The 25990-nt window shown below is 43.5% G+C and overlaps 2 protein-coding genes across 4 annotated transcripts in view; both read right to left on the reverse strand.

Moving 5' to 3' along the window:
* Positions 1 to 2088, reverse strand: part of emid1 (EMI domain containing 1) — a gene marked incomplete at its 5' end in the record, with an annotated part of 69557 nt that extends 67469 nt beyond the window's left edge. For both annotated transcript variants that reach the window (XM_083643820.1, XM_083643821.1), the window contains one exon: positions 1898 to 2088. In XM_083643820.1, the coding sequence (XP_083499946.1) occupies positions 1898 to 2088 (191 nt within the window). The remainder of the gene's footprint in view (positions 1 to 1897) is intronic.
* A 5690-nt stretch (positions 2089 to 7778) lies between these two features.
* atp6v0a2b (ATPase H+ transporting V0 subunit a2b) lies at positions 7779 to 25215 on the reverse strand. 2 transcript variants are annotated; one of them, XM_083644881.1, is made up of 20 exons: positions 24682 to 25215; positions 24249 to 24327; positions 23618 to 23715; positions 23183 to 23320; positions 21842 to 21939; positions 21585 to 21711; positions 20292 to 20374; positions 20047 to 20140; positions 19041 to 19253; positions 15861 to 16011; positions 14857 to 14996; positions 14555 to 14712; positions 14250 to 14340; positions 13279 to 13397; positions 12964 to 13174; positions 12740 to 12859; positions 12514 to 12633; positions 12296 to 12413; positions 9489 to 9660; positions 7779 to 9375 (listed from the first exon to the last, which is right to left on the reverse strand). In XM_083644881.1, exons 1-20 carry the CDS (start codon positions 24796 to 24798, stop codon positions 9273 to 9275), a joined length of 2550 nt encoding a protein of 849 aa, XP_083501007.1. In that variant the 5' UTR covers positions 24799 to 25215; the 3' UTR covers positions 7779 to 9272. The 2 variants fall into 2 exon arrangements, with proteins under 2 accessions (XP_083501007.1, XP_083501006.1); XM_083644880.1 differs by having other exon boundaries at positions 12514 to 12660.
* Between the last annotated feature and the right edge of the window lie 775 nt (positions 25216 to 25990).

Genomic DNA, 25990 nt, shown 5'->3' on the forward strand with positions numbered 1-25990 from the left:
GACTAATGTTGGTGCTTTGTGCCTGTCTCGTGTGGAGCTTAGTGCTAGATCCTCTGAGGGAGCGGAGCACGTCTTTGAGGAGCACACTGACAGCTGACAGAGAGCAGATGTTGGAGCTGCTGCTGAACACATAAAGAGCCCAGCTGGCAACATCAGCTCAGAGGCAGCGGGGCTCTACTGTAAGGGCCACCATAGACTGTATAAAGAGAGGGCCACTCAGTATAGGTAGACTGTATAAAGAGAGGACCACTCAGTATAGGTAGACTGTATAAAGAGAGGACCACTCAGTATAGGTAGACTGTAGGCTAAATGAGAGGGCCAAACAGTATAGGTAGACTGTATAAGAGAGGCCCACTCAGTATAGGTAGACTGTATAAAGAGAGGCCCACTCAGTATAGGTAGACTGTATAAAGAGAGGACCACTCAGTATAGGTAGACTGTAGGCTAAATGAGAGGGCCACTCAGTATAGGTAGACTGTATAAAGAGAGGCCCACTCAGTATAGGTAGACTGTATAAAGAGAGGCCCACTCAGTATAGGTAGACTGTATAAAGAGAGGGCCACTCAGTATAGGTAGACTGTATAAAGAGAGGCCCACTCAGGTATAGGTAGACTGTAGGCTATATGAGAGGGCCACTCAGTATAGGTAGACTGCATAAAGAGAGGGCCACTCAGTATAGGTAGACTGCATAAAGAGAGGGCCACTCAGTATACAGTAGGTAGACTGTATAAAGAGAGGGCCACTCAGTATAGGTAGACTGTATAAAGAGAGGGCCACTCAGTATAGGTAGACTGTATAAAGAGAGGGCCACTCAGTATAGGTAGACTCAGTATAGGTAGAAGACTGTATAAAGGGAGGGCCACTCAGTATAGGTAGACTGTAGGCTATATGAGAGGGCCACTCAGTATAGGTAGACTGTATATGAGAGGGCAACTCAGTATAGGTAGACTGTATAAAGAGAGGGCCACTCAGTATAGGTAGACTGTATAAAGAGAGGGCCACTCAGTATAGGTAGACTGTATAAAGAGAGGGCCACTCAATATAGGTAGACTGGAGAGGGCTACTCAGTATAGGTAGACTGTATAAAGAGATGGCCACTCAGTATAGGTAGACTAGAGAGGGCCACTCAGTATGTATAAAGAGAGGGCCACTCAGTATAGGTAGACTGTATAAAGAGAGGACCACTCAGTATAGGTAGACTGAGGACCACTCAGTATAGGTAGACTGTATAAAGAGAGGGCCATCTATAGGTGGGTAAGCAGAGACAACAATGAGGATGGGAGTCAGCAGAGCAGGGTGTGCTGCCAGGACAGGAAAAAGGAAACCAACTGTCATGAAGACAATGAGACCTGCTAAAATGGACTGGGATGTGATTCTGTAAACAAGGGGGGAAGGTATACCGGCTAAGGTTTAAACACTGATGTCAACAGGCTATTTATTAGCATATTATGAAAGAGAAAAATTGAGCTTTAGTAGGCTATCTTCTTTAATTTCATTTTTAATCCAAATAGTTTGACAATGAAAGTGTCTTTAGTTTATATTTTATATGAAATAGCAATGAATGGCAATGAAGGTGCCCCATTTCGCCAGTAGCACCTGTAAATAAAAAGTGGTCTCAGCACATGGAGTCATCGATTCTGTTTGATTTTGTCTTTATTTTTTTCTTCTGTATATTGTAGTAAGACGAGGTTAATGTTTAGCTAGCTAAGGCATGGGATGATAACTTGTTCCAGAATGCACATTTTCAGAAAGTGTCCCATTTTAACATCATCCGGTCTGTCTAGGCAATTTAATAATGTAAATGGATAGTCAAGTAAGTTGATGCAATAAACCAAAGCTCATCTGTCCTCATTAAAGTCAAGCTCCCATTAAAGTAGATTTGATTACACGGTCTTACCTTTTCTGGTAGACTGATGTGTGGGAGGCTGCCGTCTGCTCTCTCAGCTGCGTCCCGGTTGAGTAGGAGGGTTTGTAAAGTCCCGTCTTCCAGGTCCCGTCAGCAGCGGCGGTCAGCCACAGCAGCAGCGCAGTCCAAAGCAAACTTTTTCGGTAAAGCGCGGGCACGCACTCCAGTTGACACGGTCCCATTTCCCTGGCGGTCAAACGTAGCCTACGACCTGAAAAGTTCTTCAAAAGCTCAACTTCCCCCGTTAGAAAGCAAACCGGTTAGTGTGTCCAGCTCAGGGGGGGAATGAGTCAAACACCACCGGGTTGGCTGGTTACTGAGAAGACGCGCATCCCATCCACTATAGCAAACATGCGCTCCTATTAAAAAAAAAAAAAAAAACACTCTCTGACACTCAAAGACAGAGTCCCGGTGAAATACTTCAAAATGAAAACTCAAAATGAAGGAAAATACCGCCTTAAACTCTTGCCGACTTCCCCAGTCCAAAAGCGCCTCCCGTATGTCTCAATGTGTTGGTGATCCGACAGCAGCCGCAAATCAACCCACTTTTTGTGCTATGTGTGTGTGTGTGTGTGTGTGTGTGTGTGTGTGTGTGTGTGTGTGTGTGTGTTTGTGTGTGTGCGCGCTGTGCGTGTGCGATGTGCGTGTGTCTGTCCTCCTTTCTCTATCGGCTCTGCCTAGCTCCGTCTGCGCGCACTGCAAGTCGAGCCCTCACACCAGTGGGCATGAAACCAGTTTTATATAGTCTCCCCGGTCTTTAAAGCAGGCTGCTGGCTCCTTCACCCTGCCCCGTTTCAACCTCACCATCACCGAGGACAATACGCTCAGGCTGCAGAACATTACGCACTGCATTTGTTGTAGCCTAAATTAAGTAGCCTATTATAGGCTATATCCTATTAACTTTGGGGTGGCCAAGGGAAGGTTCCTCTGAAATCGTTGGCATATGAGCGTAATTCTTCTTCAAGAAGAGGAAGCCTATTGTTGGCTCAATCTGATGATGCATTTTCCTGAAATAGCAGGATCACATCGAGAACTATTATCTGTAATGCCATTTCAACAAGATAGCTGTGGTGTGCTGCAGCTTCTCTGCTGGGCAGGCAGGCAGGGGAACAGCTCAGGTTAGACAGCAACCTCTCTGCCCATGGATGTGGGATGTGTGCCCTGTAGGGTTACAGTGCAAGCAGCCAGTAACCGCAGGGCCGTGGTTCTGCTCCAAGCTAAACACCTGGCACTGCACGCAGGGGCCGGGGCCCAAGATCTATATCTGTGGCTGGGGTGACTACACTTCTCAGGTCTCTTGGTGGGCAGAGCAGAACTGCAAATCTCGCCAGCTGCAAAGATGCTGCTGCAGGCTGCAAACAGAGTCTGCAGCCCGAGTAATTATTGTTTTGATGAAGTGCTGCGATGGTGTTCATTGAAACTGGCACAGGATGCCCAGGCAGCGCTGCCTGCATCCTACTTGAACGGAACCCAGTGAAGCCCACCTGCTCCCAATCACAACAAATAGAAACTGTTGCAAGGATGTAATTTACGGGGGGGAGACAGGAGACATGTCGTCCACCCCACTTTTTCAGAAGGCAGTAGGCCTATTGGACCCCTGCACTCTTTTTTCTCCTTGGCCAACATCACTGTCTTCTGGAGACTGTAGCGGACCCATTTTTAAAGCTAGAGTGAAGATACTGGTATCATATGAATCTAGAAGACCCAATGGCACGCAAACACACTGGAACCAAAAGCGCTGCCGTGCGTAAATTTGACTTGAGCAGGAGCCTGGCCGTTCACACCAGAAGCGCTCTATTTTGCTCCGCGCTGGTCACAACTTGTTCCAACTTCCTGCTTGGCTTCACACAATCGCTCACGGCTTGCGCAAAAAAATAGACCAGACGTCGAAACTATCGCTGCAGGGCGCGATGCCGGTGGCTCGTGGTCTGACCGGTCTAATCTGTTAACAAGGGCGCTGAAAGGAAACTGGCTCCGCTTCCAGACCCTTTCCGGCGCTTCCGCGTCTGGTGTGTTTGCACCGTAACCCCTGGAAGAGAGCTAAATAATGCTCCAAAGTTACTTCCTATGGGTTGTTCTCTAAATATTATAAATAAATAATATTCTAGGCTATAAATTGTAGAATTAATGGGGACATAATCAAAACATGGTCGTGGTCATGGTCGTAAGTCGTGGCCACCACTTACTTATCTCGTTCCCACACATTAGTAAGTCGTGGCCACGACTTAATTATCTCGTTCCCACTCATTAGTATCTCGTGGCCATGAGATACTAATGCATGGCCATGCAATAATAAAAATATCTTGATGTCACCAGGCAGCCACCGTAACCTCGGATAGGGGTATTTGGGCCTGTCCTAATTGTGTGTGTGTGTGTGTGTGTGTGTGTGTGTGTGTGTGTGTGTGTGTGTGTGTCCCACCTTTGAAATCAAAATTCCGTCCCTACTGTTCGGGGTGGGGGCTGTAAAGCGATGTCGGTTTTTCTTGTTTCAGCTAGTAGGGCACTCTTGGCGTTTCTTTGTTATGAGGCAACAGGCGCGATGCCATAGTGCCAAGCAGGACTGGAGCAGTTTAGGGTTAATGTAAATTCCTCCAGTCCTGAGCAGCTGAAAATAATCTTGGCCTGTGAGGAGAGGAGGGAGCGGGGGTCATTTTCACTGGGTTTTTTTCTTCTCTTACCTTATTCTTTCTTGTCTAGTTAGCCTACCTTCCATCTTCAGTCCTCACCCCTCTACCCACTCTACTGTGCAAACAGAAAGAGTGTGTTCCACTATTGTCTGTGTGTAGATATGCATTTACTGTGTTAATTAAATAGGCCAGTAGACCCAATTCTCCAGTTTTCTATGGAGTGGCAACAAAACTTTTTTTTACAGCCTGTCTCCCGATCCTCGATATGCTTTATGATAGTCGCACCAGTGAAAGCTGCTGCTGGATGGCTCGAGCTGCCCTTTCAGACTAGCCATAGGCCTTCACATAGCCTACATACAGCCTATAGACTAGGCCTGCATATAAAACCTGATGCAATTTTTTTAAATGCGGTGCAACTGCTTCTATGAGTGACTTCTCCGTATGACCTTGAGAGTTCACCTGGGTTAGGGTTAGGCAGTTGTGTGTGTGTTGAATGCATTTGCAATTGCGCAACTGTGATGTCACTCGAGCAACTGTGATCTTATCTTAGTCACAATTTGTGACGGAAGTGATGTCAGTTGGACAGTTGTGTGTGTGTGTGTGTGTGTGTGTGTGTGTGTGTGTGTGTGTGTGTGTGTTGAATTTGCAATTTGCTCAACTGCGATGTCACCCGAGATTTGGGTTTGGATCAAGGCAACAAGGAAGAGGGTGTGTGTGTGAAGTGATGTCACTCAACTACAAATGATGTCACGCAATTGCACGACTGTCCCCCTAAGCGCACTCCCCAAGTTTGAAGCCGATCCGATGAACGGGAGAGATTATCATACTTCCTTATGGGTGAAATTCAGATTTGTCTTGTAGGAGAAGTCATTGAAATGGTCAGGTTAGAATTATGTATGACTCTGAACTTGTGTTGCATAAGCTGCCATTTGTTTATAAACATGTCATCATGGCAGCGGATGATGATCCGGTGACTTTCGAGGGATGACCGGCTCCGTCAGGTGTCCTTTACACACCCTGAAGGTTTCAGCCCGATCGCACGTAAAACGGCATAGCTGTGGCCGAACACAGAACTTGAAACAGACAGAGCCCACAAGATAGATAGATTATTGCATGTATATGTATACTGTATTCAGTGTATTGCATTATATAGTTCAGATCTGGGCCTACTTTATACTGTGTGTGTGTGTAGGCTACAGCCTGATGACTTCATGGCCGCACCAGCTGCCAGCTCCTCTGTCTGATTTTTACAATAGTCTCCTCACCTGCTTTGGCATGCTGACCTCAATACATTACTCAGTGGTGCAGTTGCTCTATTTGTTGAACACAAGACCGACGATGAAGCTTATACTGCAAGCTATACTGCAGGCAAAAGCTGAAAAGCTACTTTGGTAAAGTGGAAAACTTTGGTCGGTCAGTGTTGTACTTTTTCCACTGTATAATCCCCTTTCAGCCTCCATCAGCAGAAAATATACCCCAGCCAGATGAACTGAATTCCGTTTGACATATTCAGATTAAGAATAAGAATAAAAAAAATACATACATATGTTTGAACTAAAGTGCAAACACATGGCGATAGCAGGTATACAACTCAGTTTCAGGCATAAAGCGAAAACTGAATGAGTAGGTCTAGTATGCATTTGAAAAAATGTCTGCAGACTTTCTTTTTGATGAGAGTCTCCTTCTACACACAAGCATAAACAGGGGGAAGGGAAGAATAAATATAAGCTGGATAAATATTAATGTTAAGATTTTAATTAAAACAAACACAAAGAAGACATTATTCTTCTTGTGAATTTGCTTGCCCCTTTCATTTCGTCAGGCCTAACAAGAGTGCAGATTCTGGGCGCTAGAAATGTCAACGAGACAAGAAGAGACAGAGGAGCTAATTTAATAAAGTGATCTTTCCGATTCTGAGATTAAAAATAGCAGAGGTAAGGGCTTTAAACCCAATGTCCACCAGATGTGGTCCGGCTCTGGTACCGCTGCTGAAAAAGACTCTCGCCCATGTTAATAGGTGGGCAACGTATGCAGTATGGCAAAAATATGCACCTGTTCTATTTTTGTCTGATCCTGCATGCATCTGACAAGATTACATGGGTGTGGGTCTTTTCAGGCAGCTGCACGGATATCGCAGCTGGTGGAGATAGACCTTTAGGGGGCCCTGATATAAAGTTAGTATATTGGCACTTTAGCAGAGTTAGTCCACTGCCATAAGCACACAGCTCACTACTGTTGTGTGCTGCCATCTAGTGAGAAAAACCTGGATCCTCCAGTCTTCCTATTAATTTATACTCAAATGTGAAAGGTGTCTCACTGTGGGTATCGCCATAACGGCCGGTGGCGAGGCTCTTGTGCATCTCCCCTAAGACACACTGGTTCGCAACCTTTTTGGCCTGTCAGTGACCCCTTAAAATAAAGCAAAGTTCAGCCGGAGGCGGAACTCGCCATCTTCGGCTGCTGGGAGTCCTCTCTGAACTTCCCTACAGCTGTGCAATAGTTTCTGACACAGGGGAGAACTGTTGCCAAAAAACTCATTCCGAAGGAATGGAAGTCCCCCTCTTCACCTTCTTTTCAATTGTGGTTGACGGACATGGTCTCTGTTAAACGGATGGAGACTCAGGTTCCTGAGACCAACTCACTTAAAAAATTCTCTCAACTATCTGGGACCTGTTTCTACCCTACCTTGATGAGGTTAGGGGCGACAGGTGATTCGCCCGGCAGGGTTTCTCATGGACCCCTTATGTGGGATCCCATGCACATCTCTTACAAGCACATAAGCACCTTATGCAGCTGGTAGCACATTATAATATTGAATATCGATGATGTATGTATGCTTTTTCTGTGTCTGAGCATGTTCGCCGGTTTTGTTCATGTATTGTTCTACAAATATATTATATATATATATACACTGTATATATTGGGACAAAATTTGAGAACAGCCACAGACTGCATAGGAAGCTGCCTAAGTACACATGATACTGTGCTGAACTGCTGATATCACATAGCAGTGTCTGTTCCATAGAAAAGCTCTGACTGAGCAGGAGTAACATACAGTATTTTCCCAAACTGATCAACCTCCTTGGAAGATCCTTCATCACCACTAAGTACATATCTTACCTTATCTTTTCCTGCTTGTTAACTGCCTGATCATCATCAGCAGCATCCCTTGATTGGTCTGAAATGGTCATATGAAAGAGGGAACAAGTCTTTCAATTATGAGAAGAACAGAACAAAAAATCAAATCAAACTAATCAAATTTATTGACATGTCATTTTTAACATCATAACAGCATCACCATAATCAGATAGAAAAGCAAAGCTAAACCGAAACAGAGGAATGTGTCAGCACAATTAGAGGACATGAGAAACATGGAGTTTTTGTCAAGGCAAATAGTAAAAAAGAAACGTTTTTAAAATGAATTGCCAGATTATGGCTGCATTAAAATAAATTACATTTACAAGACTCCTTCAACCACCCAATACCACAAATTAGTGTTATCAATGATTTACAAAGGCAAACAGTTGCTCATCATACAACCCCCCCTATAACCAGTGACTGCCAGAGTTTTTCAGCAAGTTTGGACACCATACAGTGCTTTACCGTTTAACACAGCAAATTCAGTTTCCATTGTAATGGTGCAAGCATCCCAATAATGTTCAGTATGGCATGGTGATCACAAATAAAAATTGACTAACTCTCCTTCCCTTAGGAATATTCTCAATACTCAATGTCTCAATACTAATCCCAATACCAAAAACTATTAGCACATACAACGAATGCCTGACTTTAGTATACATTTCAACATTATCCTCGTAAAATGTAATGACTATTAAGGCTTTACAAATCTTTCTAATCAAGTGATATAGCTGCCCAATCACTGACTAAATGAAGGGTATGTGACCAGCAGAACTGTGTTGATAAACAGATGTCTCAATCTGTCCATGCACGGAATGTGAAGTTTTCCATAAAGTGATGGACGCATAGGCAACATTGTGAATACATGTCAGCAAAAAAGCATCTCCCAGTAACATTCATCATTTATAATGATGCAATGGTTTAAAAAAATATAAATTAAAACAATCATTCTATAAAAGTATATACTGTACATCTCTTATGACATTCTTGCCAAAACACTTTTCAATAGTGAAAAGTCAAAGACCCTTTGCAATGTTTTGGTAGCCCAAAATGAGAATATAAGGGAAAGTGGGTGATGATATGCTGTAATTTGGTTGTACTTCTGTAAGGCAGTCAGTGCAACAAAATTTAGAACATAAACTATAAAACTGAACATCAAGGTGGCTTAAAGTCCCGCTCCCCAGTGACCTCATCAATTGTTGCCAAACACACCTCACAAGCAAATGATTGGTTTCAAGTAGACACGTTCTATTTTACATGTGAGTCTCACACTTTAACCTCACAAAACCATGTGTCACATGAATTTGACATGAGGGCAATGCATTTCTAACTAGCAGACACTACTGGCTGCTGTCACCAAGAGGTTGTCATGAATAACAAGGCAATTGGTGGGTGGGCAGGATGCTCCACTCCTTTAACTGCCTTGAGAAGCTAATTGTAGCCTAGATCTGTTTCGGAGAGGACATGTATAAAAAGGTGAAGAAGAAAAAAATCAGTCAGGTCATGACGTAAGTGGAGTCAGTCTTTGGAGTGGTCAAACACTGAACCCTGCTGGCACATTTTGGCGATGTTTTCCACTGAACAGTATGACCTGTACCACTTCATAGTAAGCCATCATGCTCAAAGCTGGAGGGCAGGAGAGAGAAGGAAAAGGGACAGAACTTGATTCCAGTCCCACTGTAGAATTTATTCTGAAATTCCACCCTAAAAAAAGAAACAAACATTGGCTGTAAATATTTTATTGCTGTAATTCAAAGCACATTTGTTACGTTTCTACCCTGTCAATGACATGAGTGGGAGATATGGGAGTATCTTACCAGTGCAGCCTGAGGGCATGAAGGAAGGCAGACAGCCCCTCCATTACCAGGAGGATGGACACAGTGAGAACAGCAAACAGGCCAAACACTGGCACCAGGAATATGATCCCAAGACTGGTGTCCATTCGCAGCCCCACTCGCATCACCATCGCCCACAGCACCTCTGACAGCTCTGTGGAAGCACAGACAAGAACCTATTGTATGAATATATGTATGAATTGTAATGGTATGTATATTTGTCTAAAAACTTCAAAAAGTAACAAAAATAATCCAAGTCTTCTGATGGCATACACGTGCTCTTCAGTGAAACAAAAATGAAATGGTATCCATTATTTCATGTCGATTGTATTTAGCTTCCACGTGACCAAACCCAGCGACGGAGAAATGCAATGGAGAAAGACTGAAACTGAAGGTGCAAACCTCCATGCATGCTTATTTAGGCTGTGTCCATATAGCGTGTTTTTCCCCCCTCTGAGCGCCAGCACCCTTTCCTCATCAAAAGCAGAAAGAGGCGGCCGCAAGGCGGCGCACAGAGTGAAGCACTTTCAGAAGTTACAGAACGTTAAACTTTTCAGAAAAGTGCCAGGTGAGGTGAACCACTTTGTCCAGCCAACAACCAATTGCAATGGTGTCCATATAGCAACGACAATATAGAGAAAGTCAAAGTGCTAGTGGTGGAGAAATAGGAGATTTAAAATGATTGAATTTACATTACTGTAACAGCAAACTTAAAGGCAGTATGGATACAGGACATGTATTGGAAATATCTGGCAAGTGTTTGCTTGTTCCACAACACTGTATTGTCTGCTAGAAGTGCTAACCAGCTGGTTAGTGAGCTAGCAGCAGGTGAAGTGCTAACCAGCTGGTTAGTGAGCTAGCAGCAGGTGAAGTGCTAACCAGCTGGTTGGTGAGCTAGCAGCAGGTGAAGTGCTAACCACCTGGTTGGTGAGCTAGCAGCAGGTGAAGTGCTAACCAGCTGGTTAGTGAGCTAGCAGCAGGTGAAGTGCTAACCAGCTGGTTCGTGAGCTAGCAGCAGGTGAAGTGCTAACCAGCTGGTTAGTGAGCTAGCAGCAGGTGAAGTGCTAACCAGCTGGTTAGTGAGCTAGCAGCAGGTGAAGTGCTAACCAGCTGGTTAGTGAGCTAGCAGCAGGTGAAGTGCTAACCAGCTGGTTCGTGAGCTAGCAGCAGGTGAAGTGCTAACCAGCTGCTTAGTGAGCTAGCCTGCTGTTTATTGACTACAGCTCGGCGTTCAACACCATAGACCCCCACATTCTGGACGGTAAGCTCAGGAGCCTGGGACTGAGCCCTTCACTCCGCTCCTGGATACTGAACTTTCTGACAGACAGACCGCAGGTGGTGAAGATTGGAAACCGCACATCCAGCATGCGCACCCTCAGCATCGGTGCCCCTCAGGGCTGTGTGCTCAGCTCTTTCCTCTTCCCTCTCTACACACATGACTGCACAGCCACCCACAGCTCCAACGTCATAGTGAAATTTGCTGATGACACAGTGGTGGTGGGGCTGATCGAGAACAACGAGACGGCCTACCGAAGTGAGGTGGAGAGGCTGACATCATGGTGTAAGAACAACAACCTGGACATGAATGTCACCAAAACAAAAGAAATGCTGGTCGATTTCAGAAGGAAGGGGCAGAGAGCACAGCACATGCCGCTGGAGATAAATGGGTCCACGGTGGAGTTTGTGAGCAGTTACAAGTACCTTGGTGTGCACATCTCAGCAGACATGACCTGGTCCACAAACACCACCGCGGTAGTGAAGAAAGCGAGGCAGCGCCTGTACCATCTTAGGCGGCTGAGGAAGTTTAAAATCTCTTCAGCGCTGCAAAAGTCCTTCTACACCGCCACGATTGAGTCTGTGCTGTCAGGATGCATCACTACATGGTTTGGTAACTGCTCCTCCCAGAACAAGAAGGCACTGCACAGGGTGGTGAGGTGTGCGGAGCGCATCACTGGATCTGCTCTGCCTTCGCTCGAGGACATCTACACCAGGAGGTGTAGCACCAGAGCCAAGAGGATCATCAAGGACGGTTTGCACCCCCACCATGCCATCTTCCAGTGGCTTCCGTCTGGCAAGCGTCTCTGCTGCCTCAAAACAAGGACTGAGCGGCTGAGGAAGAGCTTCCTCCCACAAGCCATACGGAGCCTGAACTCCAAGTAGTTTTATCTGAACTTTATTCAGACTCCTTTTGCACTACATATAAAGACATTGCACTTTATGGACAAGCACAGTTTGCACTACAACTTAAATGTCCCTTAAATGCACTTTAACTGTCTTTCATGTGGTTCTAACTTTTTTTTAACCCTTTAACTTTTTTTTAACCTTTTATCATGTTTATTTCTGTATTCTATTTTTTTCTACTGTACAGCAAAGTCATGGGCCGAGGCTTTTAAATTTCATTGTAGCTTGCTGCATATGACAATAAAGTTTCCTTGATTCCTTGATTCCTTGAGCAGCAGGTGAAGTGCTAACCAGCTGGTTGGTGAGCTAGCAGCAGGTGAAGTGCTAACCAGCTGGTTAGTGAGCTAGCAGCAGGTGAAGTGCTAACCAGCTGGTTCGTGAGGTAGCAGCAGGTGAAGTGCTAACCAGCTGGTTAGTGAGCTAGCAGCAGGTGATGTTATCATCCGCCTTTTCCACGGCAAAAAAAAAAAATGCTATGTGGACACACGCCCTTAGGGTACTCGAAATTAATTTTGTATTAACTTGTTCATCCCATCAAAATGTGCCAGTGCAGATTTGAAGGAGAGAGAAATGATCTGTTGTGTTACGCTGCACATGGTTATACTCACGGGCATGTGCCAGGCTCAGAGCCCAGAGTCTCAGGTAGGAGGCCGTGTTAGAGATGCAGCCCAAGCAATACTCTATAGTGTGAATGGATTGGTGCAGGAGCTCATCTGCAAAGTCAAACTAAGACAACAACAACAACATCATCAAAAGTCAACACAATTAACTCATATGGGAATGTAAGTTTAGTGGGGTGACTGTCCAGTTGTGTTGCGGTGCTGACCTCCTGTGTCTGGTGCTCTCTGCTGGTGGAGAGCTCACTGTGACTGCTGCCCTCCTCCATGTCATGAGCCCTCATAAGGGAGAACTCTTCCTCACTGCTGCGTCGCACACGCTCATATCCCTGAGGGCAGAGAGAGCCACACCACCACTGATTACAACACATTTAGAACAAATAATTGGAGATATTATGTACACATAAACCTTAACCGACACACACACACACTCACCCTGTACATTCCTAGGCGCTGGCTTCCGTTGTGACGCCAATAAAGGTAGACCGGTTTCCCCAGCAGTAAGACAGGCACCGAGAGCACAGCAATGACCACAAGAAATACCTGCAGTCCAGTCTGCCGGCAAAACACACATTTGCATCACTTTGTTTGTTATGGTTTCGCACGTGCAACAGTGTGACCACTGTTAGAAGGAGTGGAGCCTTACATTAGCATCTCACCTGGCCTGGGTAGAGGGCCTGCACATCATCACCTTGCATGAGGAACATGTTGATGAAGTGGATGAGGATACTAGGGGCCAGCCTGGAGTCCTCAGCACTGAAGGCCAGCCACTTGTAGACGATCATGAACACCAGGTAGCCAAAGAGACACATCAGGAACAGGAGCTCGGGAAGAAATACCAAGTACAGGTTGTACTTCTTCCTAAAGTGCCTGTTTGGTGACACAATTAAGGCAGTGTTGAGAGGAAAATACCCAATTATGACATCTACTGTAGTTCAAAGGATAAGAACTTCAATGAAAACACGGTTACTTACAAGTGGTTAAAAACACTGAGGCTTACTCCAAAGCTCATGTGTATGATGCCCAGTATCACTGACATCTTCATCTTATAGGAGTTTAGAAATGTAAGGCGGTTGGATGCCAGGTTCCAGATCTTCACAATGAAAGAGATGAGATAACATACATTATACCATGGGAAGTTTCAAGCAAACAATCGGATTCGTCCAAGACTCCTTCCAGTAATATTGCTGATTCTCACAAAGCATGGCTAGCTGTCCTTTATTGGTTGCTTTTGCCCTGTCCAGATGGCAGCATTACTAGACTAGAGGAAGTGTGGTAATATCGTTTTTTTTACCAGAATTTAATCAGTGCTTTCAATCTTGTGTTTCATTGTTTGTGAGTGCACGCCTGCACGGCACGTCCCCATGGGACTAATAGTTAGTTACCAGGCAAAGAACCTACTATTTTTCAGCAAACTCCCATGTCCTCTGTTATTGTAAAGTTGTCTGACTCTGGATCGATGGTATGTTGTTCATGAATTACAAATACTTTGCCTCTGATGGAATCAGGTATTTATGGGAGTAATAAAGTTAATACATATACACTATCTGGATTGTTTATTATAATTATGTGCAATATAGTATAATGCCTTCTCTTGTGGTAACCAAGGAGCTAGTTAGTGATGCCCCCCCCCCTCCCCTCCCCTCCCCTCATACACGCACATTCTTATGTATCTGTACATGACATTAACCTCTTTGAAGGAAACCTTTCAGACAGTGCACACATGTATTGGTAACAACAGACATAATACACTTGAGGATGTTCTTCACTGTGAGTGTGGGTAGTACAATGCAATAGTTGTGAGCCAAGGCACAAGCTTTTGGCTATCTTTGCTATAATGAGGAAAAATGAGAACATCTCCACATATGATAAATCCCATCATGAACCATGTCACATACTGTAGTCACACATTGTGACAGTTTGTTCTTGAGGCACTGCTACTCACCGGGTCGATTCCCAGAGGGTAGGGCCCAGTGAAAACCCCCGTCACATTTGGATCCAGAGTAAGGAAACGATTAGCGCCGATATCAGCATTCCTGTTATAGGTACAGCAAAACCAACAACGCATGATGAGTTGATGTCATTTCCACACCTATTTATTTGGCGAGACATGGCACCATGTTCAAAAGATTCTCATCAAATAGCATTCCATGGAAACAAACTACAAAAACAATACTTTTGCCCCATTGCCTGCTGAAGTGTTTTGATTGTTACAATAAAATCTATGTGTTATTATTATGAAATACTCACTTCCACACTTCAGCATTGAACATGGCACGAACACTCCAGCCAGAACCAAAGATGTTAAGGGACTTAGAGAAACAGTCATTGTATATAAGGCCAGTGTAGATGGAGAACAGGCCCATCATCAGGATGATGTAGCGGCCTTCAAAGAATGTGTTCCAGATCTGCACATACAAATAAGAGCAGTTAACACTTTATAAAACCTTTACAAAGCATGATTTTTATATGCTGCATTAGTTACTAAGTTTGTGAATAACATTTACATTAAAAAAAAGAAAAGAAATCGTCTTTTTGATATACTTATTCACCTCATTCCTGGTGCGTTTGAGTTTGCGGTTGTTCTCGTACAACACCATCCAGAAAGCAAACAGAGCCATGATAATACCGTGGCCCAGGTCCCCAAACATCACAGCAAACAGGAATGGGAAAGTGATGATTGTGTAAGGAGCTGAAGAATGAATGGCCGAAAGATCAATACACCACATAACATAATATTAATAATACTAATATAATAACAACTATATTTATCAAGGCACTTTTCAAAACAAAGTTACAAAGTGCTTTATAGAGACATGGAAGTAAAACAGAGGTAACAAACATACATCAAACATACAACAAACATCTGGCAAAAGGGCAGAAAGTAAAAGCCAAAAATAATAATTGGAACCAATAGTCAGTACAAGTCAAAATAACACAACAAGAATAAAAGCAGAACTAAGAGAGACAGTAAGAAAAATAACAATAGAAACAATAAAAAAATATCAATAGAAACACAACAGAAAAGTGGAATAAAACGATTATAAAGTTGTTTTTCTTCTATAAAAAGGTAAGCAGGGATGTGAAAGATGACACAGACTCAGCTAGCTAGAGTTCCTCAGGCAGGCTGTTCCAAAGCATAGACCTCTTCATTAAGCCTTAAAAACTCTAAGATCTTAAAATCAATTTAAATATTTAATTACAAGAAGCCATTGCAGGCAAGCAGCTAAAATGTGGGTAATATGGTCCCACCTCCTATTCCTGGTTCAAAGTCTGGCTACAGCCTACAGCACCAGTTGCAGGCAGTTAAAGGAGCTCTTGGTTAGACAGGAGTAAAGGTATTCAAGGCGAGGTACAGTATTCAAGGCATGATTAAATAAAGGCACGGGCTACATTTTCAAGATCAGCCAGAGAGGCAAGGTCTAATTTGGGTTAACTGTATGAACAATGACGGAGCAACCCTATTTCCTTAACAGACACACCCACTTCCTTAACAAAGGCTGAAAGGTTACCAAGAATGGCGTTTAATTGGAAAGAGAGAACCGATGCCACTAACCTGGGTTAACCTCTCTGTAGTTGCCTACTCCATAGGCCTCCACAATGTTCTGGAAGCCTGAGGTAAATTTGTTGGTCCTGATGAGGGTGGGGGGAGGGTCGCTGCTGGGGATTCGATTGACAAAAGAGGGAACTGTTGCTCCACTTTTCCTCTGAAATAACAATGTTACAAAGTGTCATCGTGTTACTTTAAACGACCTTCAATGAAATAATTTCTCCATGTATTTGCATGCAAATCCAAAAGCGTGAGCAGGTGTTTGGTATGACTAGCAAGAAAAAAGATGCCCACATGCTGGGTTAAAGCTCCCTTTGTGGGTTATTTAGCCATTTTGGCCTGATGTATCCATGAAAACAACTAACTGCAGTCAAAGCAATGTTGAATAAACCACTATTGGGAACAGTAAATCCTGTGTGCGCCTCTTTCTATTTTTTATGCTCTGTCCTCTGTAGCTCACAGACTGAATGAACAGTGGCCTTATAGTGCCTCTAACAAGTACCGTAATGTAATGAACAGAATTTGTTTGGGTTCATAAAGAAGTGAGGTCCCACATGCCTAGGATGCAACAATTATAGATTTTGATTGTACGATTATAGTCTGAGGAAAAATCATGGTTTCACGATTATTCATTCATTAATTTAGTTCTCAATACTACAGATACTTCATAGCAATACATTCACACTACTGTTAGTGATTGGTTAACTACGTGTCCCATATAGGGTGTGTTTATGTTTTGTGGTCTGTGACAACTAGGAAGTGAAGTTGTGTTGTTGAAATAAATGAAGGGTGATCTTTCAACTCTTCAATGATGAGTTATCTTCCCATTTCCCTAGTGCACTACTTCCACAGTACCATACTGTCCCTTAACTTCCACAGTATCATGATGTCCCTTTAACTTCCACAGTACCATACTGTCCCATAACTTCCACAGTACCATGATGTCCCTTTAACTTCCACAGTACCATACTGTCCCTTAACTTCCACAGTATCATGATGTCCCTTTAACTTCCACAGTACCATACTGTCCCTTAACTTCCACAGTATCATGATGTCCCTTTAACTTCCACAGTACCATACTGTCCCTTAACTTCCACAGTATCATGATGTCCCTTTAACTTCCACAGTACCATACTGTCCCTTAACTTCCACAGTACCATACTGTCCCTTAACTTCCACAGTACCATGATGTCCCTTTAACTTCCACAGTACCATGATGTCCCTTTAACTTCCACAGTACCATGATGTCCCTTTAACTTCCACAGTACCATAATGTCCCTTTAACTTCCACAGTACCATAATGTCCCTTTAACTTCCACAGTACCATACTGTCCCTTAACTTCCACAGTACCATAATGTCCCTTAACTTCCACAGTACCATAATGTCCCTTTAACTTCCACAGTACCATAATGTCCCTTTAACTTCCACAGTACCATAATGTCCCTTTAACTTCCACAGTACCATAATGTCCCTTAAAGGAGAATTTCGTTTTTTTTTTAACCTGGATCCATCTCCTGGCATTAATTATGATTTGGCCACTCACCAGGCGATCTCCGCGGCGTTTCTGGCCGTCCTAGCGTTGTTTTGACATCAATAGCGTCCAAGTCAGTTGTAAAATGGAGCTGACTTGGGGCCAAGTGTGAGCCTGTCTTTCCTGCATCTAAATAGCTATTTTTATTCCCGTTTTCGCCAAATATCGTCAGAATCTGATCCCTCAAGAAGCACCACAGTGATATTTTGCCAAAGGCTGTTTCCTGGAGTCCCACAGGGATCAAATTACCTCAAACGTGATCTCGGTCACCAAGTCTCGTGAAGTCCCGCGATACTTTCCTGCCGACTGACCAAGTACAGGAGGACGCTTTGCAGTGGTGGTTTTAGCGCAACCTATGTGGGGTTTGGCGTAACCTATGTGGGATTCGAAATAACGAAGGTTATGCCAAACCCCACATAGGTTGCGCTAAAACCACCACCGCAAAGCGTCCTCCTGTACTTGGTCAGTCGGCAGGAAAGTATCGCGGGACTTCACGAGACTTGGTGACCGAGATCACGTTTGAGGTAATTTGATCCCTGTGGGACTCCAGGAAACAGCCTTTGGCGAAATATCACTGTGGTGCTTCTTGAGGGATCAGATTCTGACGATATTTGGCGAAAACGGGAATAAAAATAGCTATTTAGATGCAGGAAAGACAGGCTCACACTTGGCCCCAAGTCAGCTCCATTTTACAACTGACTTGGACGCTATTGATGTCAAAACAACGCTAGGACGGCCAGAAACGCCGCGGAGATCGCCTGGTGAGTGGCCAAATCATAATTAATGCCAGGAGATGGATCCAGGTTCAAAAAAACCGAAATTCTCCTTTAACTTCCACAGTACCATAATGTCCCTTTAACTTCCACAGTACCATACTGTCCCTTAACTTCCACAGTACCATAATGTCCCTTAACTTCCACAGTACCATAATGTCCCTTAACTTCCACAGCACCATAATGTCCCTTAACTTCCACAGCACCATAATGTCCCTTAACTTCCACAGTACCATAATGTCCCTTTAACTTCCACAGTACCATAATGTCCCTTAACTTCCACAGTACCATAATGTCCCTTTAACTTCCACAGTACCATAATGTCCCTTTAGCTTCCACAGTACCATAATGTCCCTTAACTTCCACAGTACCATAATGTCCCTTTAACTTCCACAGTACCATAATGTCCCTTAACTTCCACAGTACCATAATGTCCCTTAACTTCCACAGTACCATAATGTCCCTTTAACATCCACAGTACCATAATGTCCCTTAACTTCCACAGTACCATGATGTCCCTTTAACTTCCACAGTACCATGATGTCCCTTTAACTTCCACAGTACCATAATGTCCCTTAACTTCCACAGTACCATGATGTCCCTTTAACTTCCACAGTACCGTAGTGCCTGTACCTGTACCTGTAGTGGGCTCTACAACACATAACATGTGACTTGTCAGATCAACACAGCTAAAGAGGACAAGGTAAACATCAATGCCTAATACTGGTTTCTATAATAAATTCAATACCCCAGTTCATGAAGCAGTTGCAGCCGAACATGATCAGGCCGATAAACAAATAGACATAGGCAGAAAAGTAAGCCAGCAGTGGACTGGAGCCAAAAGTGAAAAGTAGAGCCATACTGATGAAGAGTTTCCTCACCGATCCGTCTTCCAGTGCCCTCCGCAGGGTGGGAAGGTCATTGACAGGACACCACACCTCAGCGATCAGACACTTGTTAGTCACATCAAAACTGCACAGGTTGAGAATATAGTAGATTGCCTTCATCTTCTTGACCTGAAGGACCCAGGTGTAGACTGACTCTGAGGCTTTGTTCAGGACCTGCCTCAGATAGTCATCTGTCCTATGGAGTACCTGGGCACAGTAAGGGGTCAAACAGAGCCATAGTCTGTTATTTCACATCAAGAGACATTCAAATCCATTCAAAACTGATACGAAATGTAACAGTTTATATGATTAGATAAGGAATATTAACAGAGGAGAGAAATAAAAGTTTACATTATCTGTAAGAATGTGTGTGAGAGAGAGAGGGAGAGAGAGGGCAAAATAGAGAGAGAGGGGAGAGAGAGGGGTGGGGCAAAAGAGAGAAACAGTCCAGGAAGGCGAGAATGGGGAAAAAAGAGGAATGGAGAAAAAAAAGAGTAAGAGAGGAAAAGGCAGGCTGGCTTTCAGCTGAGGTCTCGTGTTGATCATGTGCTGCCAGAGGTGAATGCAACTCTGTATCTCAGTTAGTGGTGGATAAAACCACCCAGCGATTCACGAGTAGATTAATGGCCCAGACAACAACTCAACTTACCCTACAATACTGCCCGCACTGGCTCCCAAAAAAGAAACATGAGTTAATCTTTAAATAACAACAGACATTGTTTTAGTTTTTAGTTTTCCGACCACACAAAAAATTGTTTAGAAGAATAATCATCACTGGTTGTAATGTGCTTCATCAAACACAAGATTTTCCACAGGCAAATAGAAAGAAGCAAAAAACGATATCTAAGCAGCTTATATTTTAACTGGCTGATGATGATGGCAAAGAGTAAACCTTTAGGTGAACGATACACTGACCTGACAAAAAAACCCACTCAGCTAGCTTTCCTGTCACCAATTAAGTATACACATAACCAGAAGCGTTGAAAAACCCAAGACATACCGTGTGAAGGTCCTGAATGCGAGTTTTAAGTCCTTCCACAACATCATTCCTCTCCTCATTGCTACTGGGATATGGATACAAGTGACAGTGGTAGCTGGGGAAGGGGGGGATACGAATGTGTTATTCAAAATTAATAATAATAAAATAAAAACAACAAATAAAACACAGACATCAGACATTTGTCCCATTTTATTTTATTGTCTTTGGTAGAGTGACCACAGGATGGAGTAACTTGAAAACATTACCAGTCACAAATTTTCTTGACTTTCTGGCCGATTTGCTCTCCCCAGTAAGAGATCAGGAACACCACACTTTTACTAGGCTCACCCTGCACACAGAAAAGAACAGGAAGTGTCATATACCTACAGGAAGTGTCATATTCCTACAGGAAGTGTCATATACCTACACTGACACTTCCAGCAGCTGTTCCATTGATAATTAATAAAATTGGGCCATTTATGTTTCCAAGGCATGGGTAATTTTTTCTGGTTTAAAACAGTTCTATGAAAGCATGAAGTCAGCCTTCTGTTCGGTGTCACATGAAATGTCTTCTAGATCTAGATGATAATTCACAGATTACCGGCAGATTGCTTCGAGTTCTAGCTTCAGCACCAAGTTGTGCATGGCCGCAAATATTGACTGAATCCACCTTAAAACATGTTTTAGGGTGGATTTTCCTCTTAAACAAACAATACACTCCCTAACTCGACAGGCAACTGAGGCGCCAGCCAGATCCCATAAAATGAACAATTTCTTCACTTAGCCACATTTTTATCATTGTACTACAAATGTATCAGTCACACTCTTTCTATGACTTTCTTCCTCCTATTATGTAGACGTTTACGTTTCATTTCCTGTCAGCTAGCTATTGTAATAGCAAACACTGCAACAGGAAATATACTGTGCTGTGTTGTGTAAAGTTGATTTCCATACATCCCGTTAGTGATCAGTCAGCCCTAGCCCAGTCTGTCTTTTGGTGGGAATGGATTACTGGTGTCACACTTCGGACAGGAATTACAGCACTCTGTGTTTCTTAAAAAAGTCATAAGACAGACTTTATGAAACGCGCATTGTGTTTTCGTTTTGCTGTGGTTAGACTCAGACTCACACACGCCCACATCCTGCTTTCCTTTCTCTTATGTGTGATGCTGCTGTACAACATTCTCGCTCTCTCTGATGTTTCCTGACAATCTTTATTGTCCCTACACATTAATTAGATGTTTGATTGAAACAAAGCACTATGAGGTGACAGCCATTTCATCAACACAAAGAATAAAGCAATCCAAATGTAGATAGCAAACTGGCTTTGTCATTTACAACAACAAAAAGTATTAATCCCTGATGCCTGTCTTGCAGTGGCTTTGGATTTAGCTGCCAACTTGAATAGTATACCTGTCAACCAAATTAAAATGTTACCATGACTGAACAGTAGGTCCAAACTAACACCAACAATGTCAAACTAAACTAAATCTCAGCTAAAACAATGTGAAACAGCAGTCTTTTGACATTGAGTGATTAAGTTGACTGGAGGAACCCACCGTGTCGGGGTCTTCCAGATACTCCTCCACCTCCGAGTAGCTGAGGATGGTGAAGCCTTTACATACTCTCCACAGCATCCGCTCAAAGGCCTCGATCTTTATCCTCTGAATCAGTCCAGAGATGAAGCTGTGGGAGAGAGGAAGGGGAACCATCAGAAATAGCCCAACAAGTGTGGCTACTGTCACATCTAAAATAAACACATGAGCCCAAATAACATCAATCTGATGCATATAGGTTGCAGAATATAGTCCTTCACCCCAGTTTGGCCCCAAGCCTTTGCATGCTGTTGTAGTCCATCATTGTGTCCTTCTCTAAGAAGGGAAACTCCTCGTACTGTGTTTGTAGAGGCTCACGCTGCCGACACAGGTGGGATAAAAGAAGAGGAAAAACATATTTCAAAATCAGAGTAGCACAGATTCTGCCCAATTAATCAATTTATTTGAATGTGATGTCAGCTCTATGGCTGACAAATGACTAAAACGATTAATTGATTATCAAAATTATAATCAATTTATTTTCTGTTCGTTTCAGCACCAGCCCAGGTGTACAAGAGTGAAATGTGTCACTTACGGCTCCCATGGCTGCATGCCACCACACAAGATAAGATAACACATACAGACGTGTGCTACATCATCAAGCCGACAGAGGAAACGCTACAGTAAAAGATGGCAGATTATGTAGTCTCTCAAGTCAGTCTCTCTCTTCCACAATCTTCGAATGCTCCAGAGACAATGTACTTTAGCCCGTTAAGATTTGGCCAGAAGGAAGTTATATGATATTCGCTCAATCACGACACATGTAAACAAAACCGAGGCAGGTGATTGGAGAAATTAGCGGATGTGCACGCTTTATATCCGTTGGGAACTATTGGACTCTGATTGGACTAATGTGCGGATGCCCCACCTATCCGCTCATTAGTCCAATCAGAGTCCATAATTTCCACTGGAGTTTCCCTTTCTGTTTTGATCAAGTTTCCCGTGCAGGAAGTACAGACAGGTAGGTGGGAGCATTTGCAAATTGCAGGCACCAACTCGTTTACAGACGACAGATTATGTAAAGCAGCCATTCCCAACCTGTCGGCCGCAAAGGTACACTACAATTTAAACTGCCGTGAGATTTGTTTGGGACAATGGGGAGCATATGAGAACATGAGACAGGAAGGGATGTAAGTGGCTGCACAGAGAGAGAGACACACACGTAGAGAGAGAGAGAGAGAGCGCACTTTGGTCGCTGCTGTGTCCTCATTTGACGCTCTAAAATCGGTACAAGTTCGGAGTCAGGGCATCAAGGCAGTTTGACGCGCCTAATAACGCTTCTAGTGCATGTTCGACTGTTTAAAACAACAGCTGGACTGAGAAACGTGAGTGTCAGACGCATCCAGTGCGTTCGGGGCTTTAGTGTCTGTGTGGTGCTGATGGACAGCTCCTTTTATCATTAAAATAAAGTGATCTGAGATCGCATCATTTGGCTTCCGCATTGTTTATGGTTGTATGTGGGCCGCAAACATTTTTGAGATTTTCAAGTGGGCCATGAGCCGGAAAAGGTTGGAAACCGCTGATGTAACGGATGGAGCTACGCTGGAGGACGACACACTAACCTCGGCATTCCGCTGTACAAAGTTGCGTGTGATGCGCAGCATGTGTGTGTACTCTGTCAGCTCCAGGAGATTCTTCTGCAGCTTCTCTTTGTTCCTGGTGACTTCACTTAACTCCACTTCCAGCCTCTGCAGCTGCTCCTGCACACAGACACAAAGAGCACAGCGGTGACCATACGCTCAACACAGATAAACTCTGCCTTAATTTGTGAGGTCTATGATTGACGCATGAGAGCGTGCATTAGAACGGTCTGTGAGATAAACAAATTCACATTTTGATGAAATCTCCCAGTTTTAAGCAAACTAGAGTAGAACAAAGTAAAATACAACATGCTACATAGAGCGTGGTTTGCTTTATATTAATTTAGCTGCGAATTACTGATGTAAAGAGTACAAATTCAGTAACAATCAATGGTAAGACGTGAGTCGGTAGCCAACCATTATAGCCATGACATGCTTGGGCAAAGGAGCAACTGGGTTCACATCTCCTTCTGGCAGTGGGATGTCTGCTTTCTTTATTTCCCTCAAAAGATATCCTGTTAGATACAGAGAAAAACTGTCTTAGACACAAAGGCAATCTTTTCTCTAGCTAGCCTATGAAACACAAAAGCAGTGAAGTGTTTCTAAAACACACTGCGAGCCATTGAATAGTAACACTTGATTGGAGCAAGTGTCCTCTGGTAAAAGAACAGAGTTTAGTTTAACTTGGGAGAGTTTCGTTGAACCTAATCTATAACCAGACATTTCTTAAGACTCAAAGGTCACTCTCTCTCAATTCAATGTGGAACTCATGCATTCCTCTGGGAATGCCTTGGCCAGCTTCATTTCTCCCTTCTTTGTTGTTAGAATCACATCACAACTTGAGCTTTCTCCTTTCTTTGGGGCCAGAATTTAACCTCCTGCCAATGGCCTCCAATTACACTCATGCTTCATTGAATACCACTCATTGGATAGACAAGGGAGCATTACTGTAAAGAGCACTTAAAGTAGCCTAACAAATATATGAAAAAAGGTCAATATGATCATTATACATATGGTAATTCTTATATAACAGATCATATATCCTTACCAAGGATCCTCTCCATATCTTCACATCTTTTGATCTCACTGACAAATTTTCGCTGGAATGAGTTGACAGTGGGATTGAGCTGAAACGGGACCAAGATACATTCAGACAAGACGAATGTGTTAATTGACAGTGTCTTCATCAACACTGACCTCCAGTGCAAATTAATGTACAGGGCATCAGTGGTGTTAATCGTTCTGCTTTATGTACAAGAAAAATTGCTACAAGTAACATTTATTCTTATAAGGTAAACGACAATGACTACAGGCGGTCCAAGCTCACATGTACAATTATGTGCGTCAACCGTCAACACACGCTTTAATGTCTACTAGTAGCCGACGTGTTTGTACTTTGGCTGTTAGCTTGAACACGAACAGTAAGTGAAAGTTTGTCATACTGTTGCTAAATAGATAGCAACCGGTCATTTGGGACTTACATCTCTGAATTCAACAAGTCCCATTTCTCCAAGTTCACTGATACAGTCATATGCTGATCCAGCCTGTAGAAACAGTTGGGCCAAACACATCTCCTCACTCCGGAGCAGCGAGCCCATTTTGACAGCTCCACCCGGCGATATTCTTCTTCAGCCGATGGGTAACGTTACGCTAATATTAGCAAGCTAGCTAACGTTAGCTGGCTATACTTTCTTTTCACGTTACGCCAACGTTAGGCAATCACGGCCCCTTAACATTTCCCATAACTTCTGTGTTGTTTAGGCCCGTCCGGTACGCTACGAATTTAATTGACTTGCGCACGCTTACGTTAATGTTGTTAGCTAACGCAAAGGCTGAGCCTGCTAGCTAACGTTATAACTAGCCGGAGTTCCGTCTTGTTGTTGATACCAGGGTGAAAAGCGTATTGAGTTGAATCCATATCAGTGAGGTTATCCAGAAGTAGCGCTAACGTTACACACTCTACAAACTGTTCGGTGTTAACTTCAGTTAGGTTTTCGCAGACCGCTCACAATGTCGACAATACTCCACGTCACTTCACAGTCACTCACTGTGATCAACTTGCATGATGACAAAAAAGGCATGACGACGAACAGGCACGTGACTTTTCGTGACGTAATTTGCCCCGGAAGTAAGTTCCACGTCCATTTTCTCCATATAATAGACATTTCGATAAATCCAAATATAACGAGTATATAAGCCTTGGTTATATAAGCCTCGAACCAAGCCAACACGTGATCCAGAGAATTTTGAGTGACCATAAAACATTAGGTTTAAGCAATAACAAAAAATAACAACGGGGTGGGGGGATCGATATTTTCCCCCGTTGTTGTTATTTGTCAGTCACTCAAAATTCTCTGGATCACATGTTCACGTGCCTGTTGAGCAAGACCACCGTCTTTTGGATTCTGCACAGGACACATTTTGACACTTGGAAAAACCAAAAACTCACGCTCACTCTCTTCTCTCTCTCCTTTTTTTGCAAATATTCATGTACAAGCATCATGCTCCATACTTTCAATGTATACAGAAATACCAATAGGATCATGTGCAGAACATACACAATAGAAATAAAAACAGACAAGATAATGAAATAATAAATAACAAAAAGGGGGAAATGTAACTGTACTTCTACTGCTTTTCCCATCTCTAAGCGCGCGCGCGCGCGCGCGCACACACACACACACACACACACACACACACACACACACACACACACACACACACACACACACACACACACACACACACACACACACACACACACACACACACACACACACACACACACAC

This window comes from Poromitra crassiceps (genome assembly GCF_964638095.1).
Source record: "Poromitra crassiceps genome assembly, chromosome: 10".
Classification (NCBI taxonomy): Eukaryota; Metazoa; Chordata; class Actinopteri; order Beryciformes; family Melamphaidae; genus Poromitra; species Poromitra crassiceps.

What these genes read in the sequence shown, in the direction of transcription:
- atp6v0a2b (XM_083644880.1), bottom strand. Translation starts at nt 24,798, where the DNA reads ATGGGCTCGCTGCTCCGGAGTGAGGAGATGTGTTTGGCCCAACTGTTT. An exon ending in TCAAACGCACCAGGAATGAG is followed by an intron (nt 14,713 to 14,856) that starts GTGAATAAGTAT and finishes TTGTATGTGCAG; the next exon opens with ATCTGGAACACATTCTTTGA. An exon ending in TCTGAGCCTGGCACATGCCC is followed by an intron (nt 9,661 to 12,295) that starts GTGAGTATAACC and finishes GTGCTTCCACAG; the next exon opens with AGCTGTCAGAGGTGCTGTGG.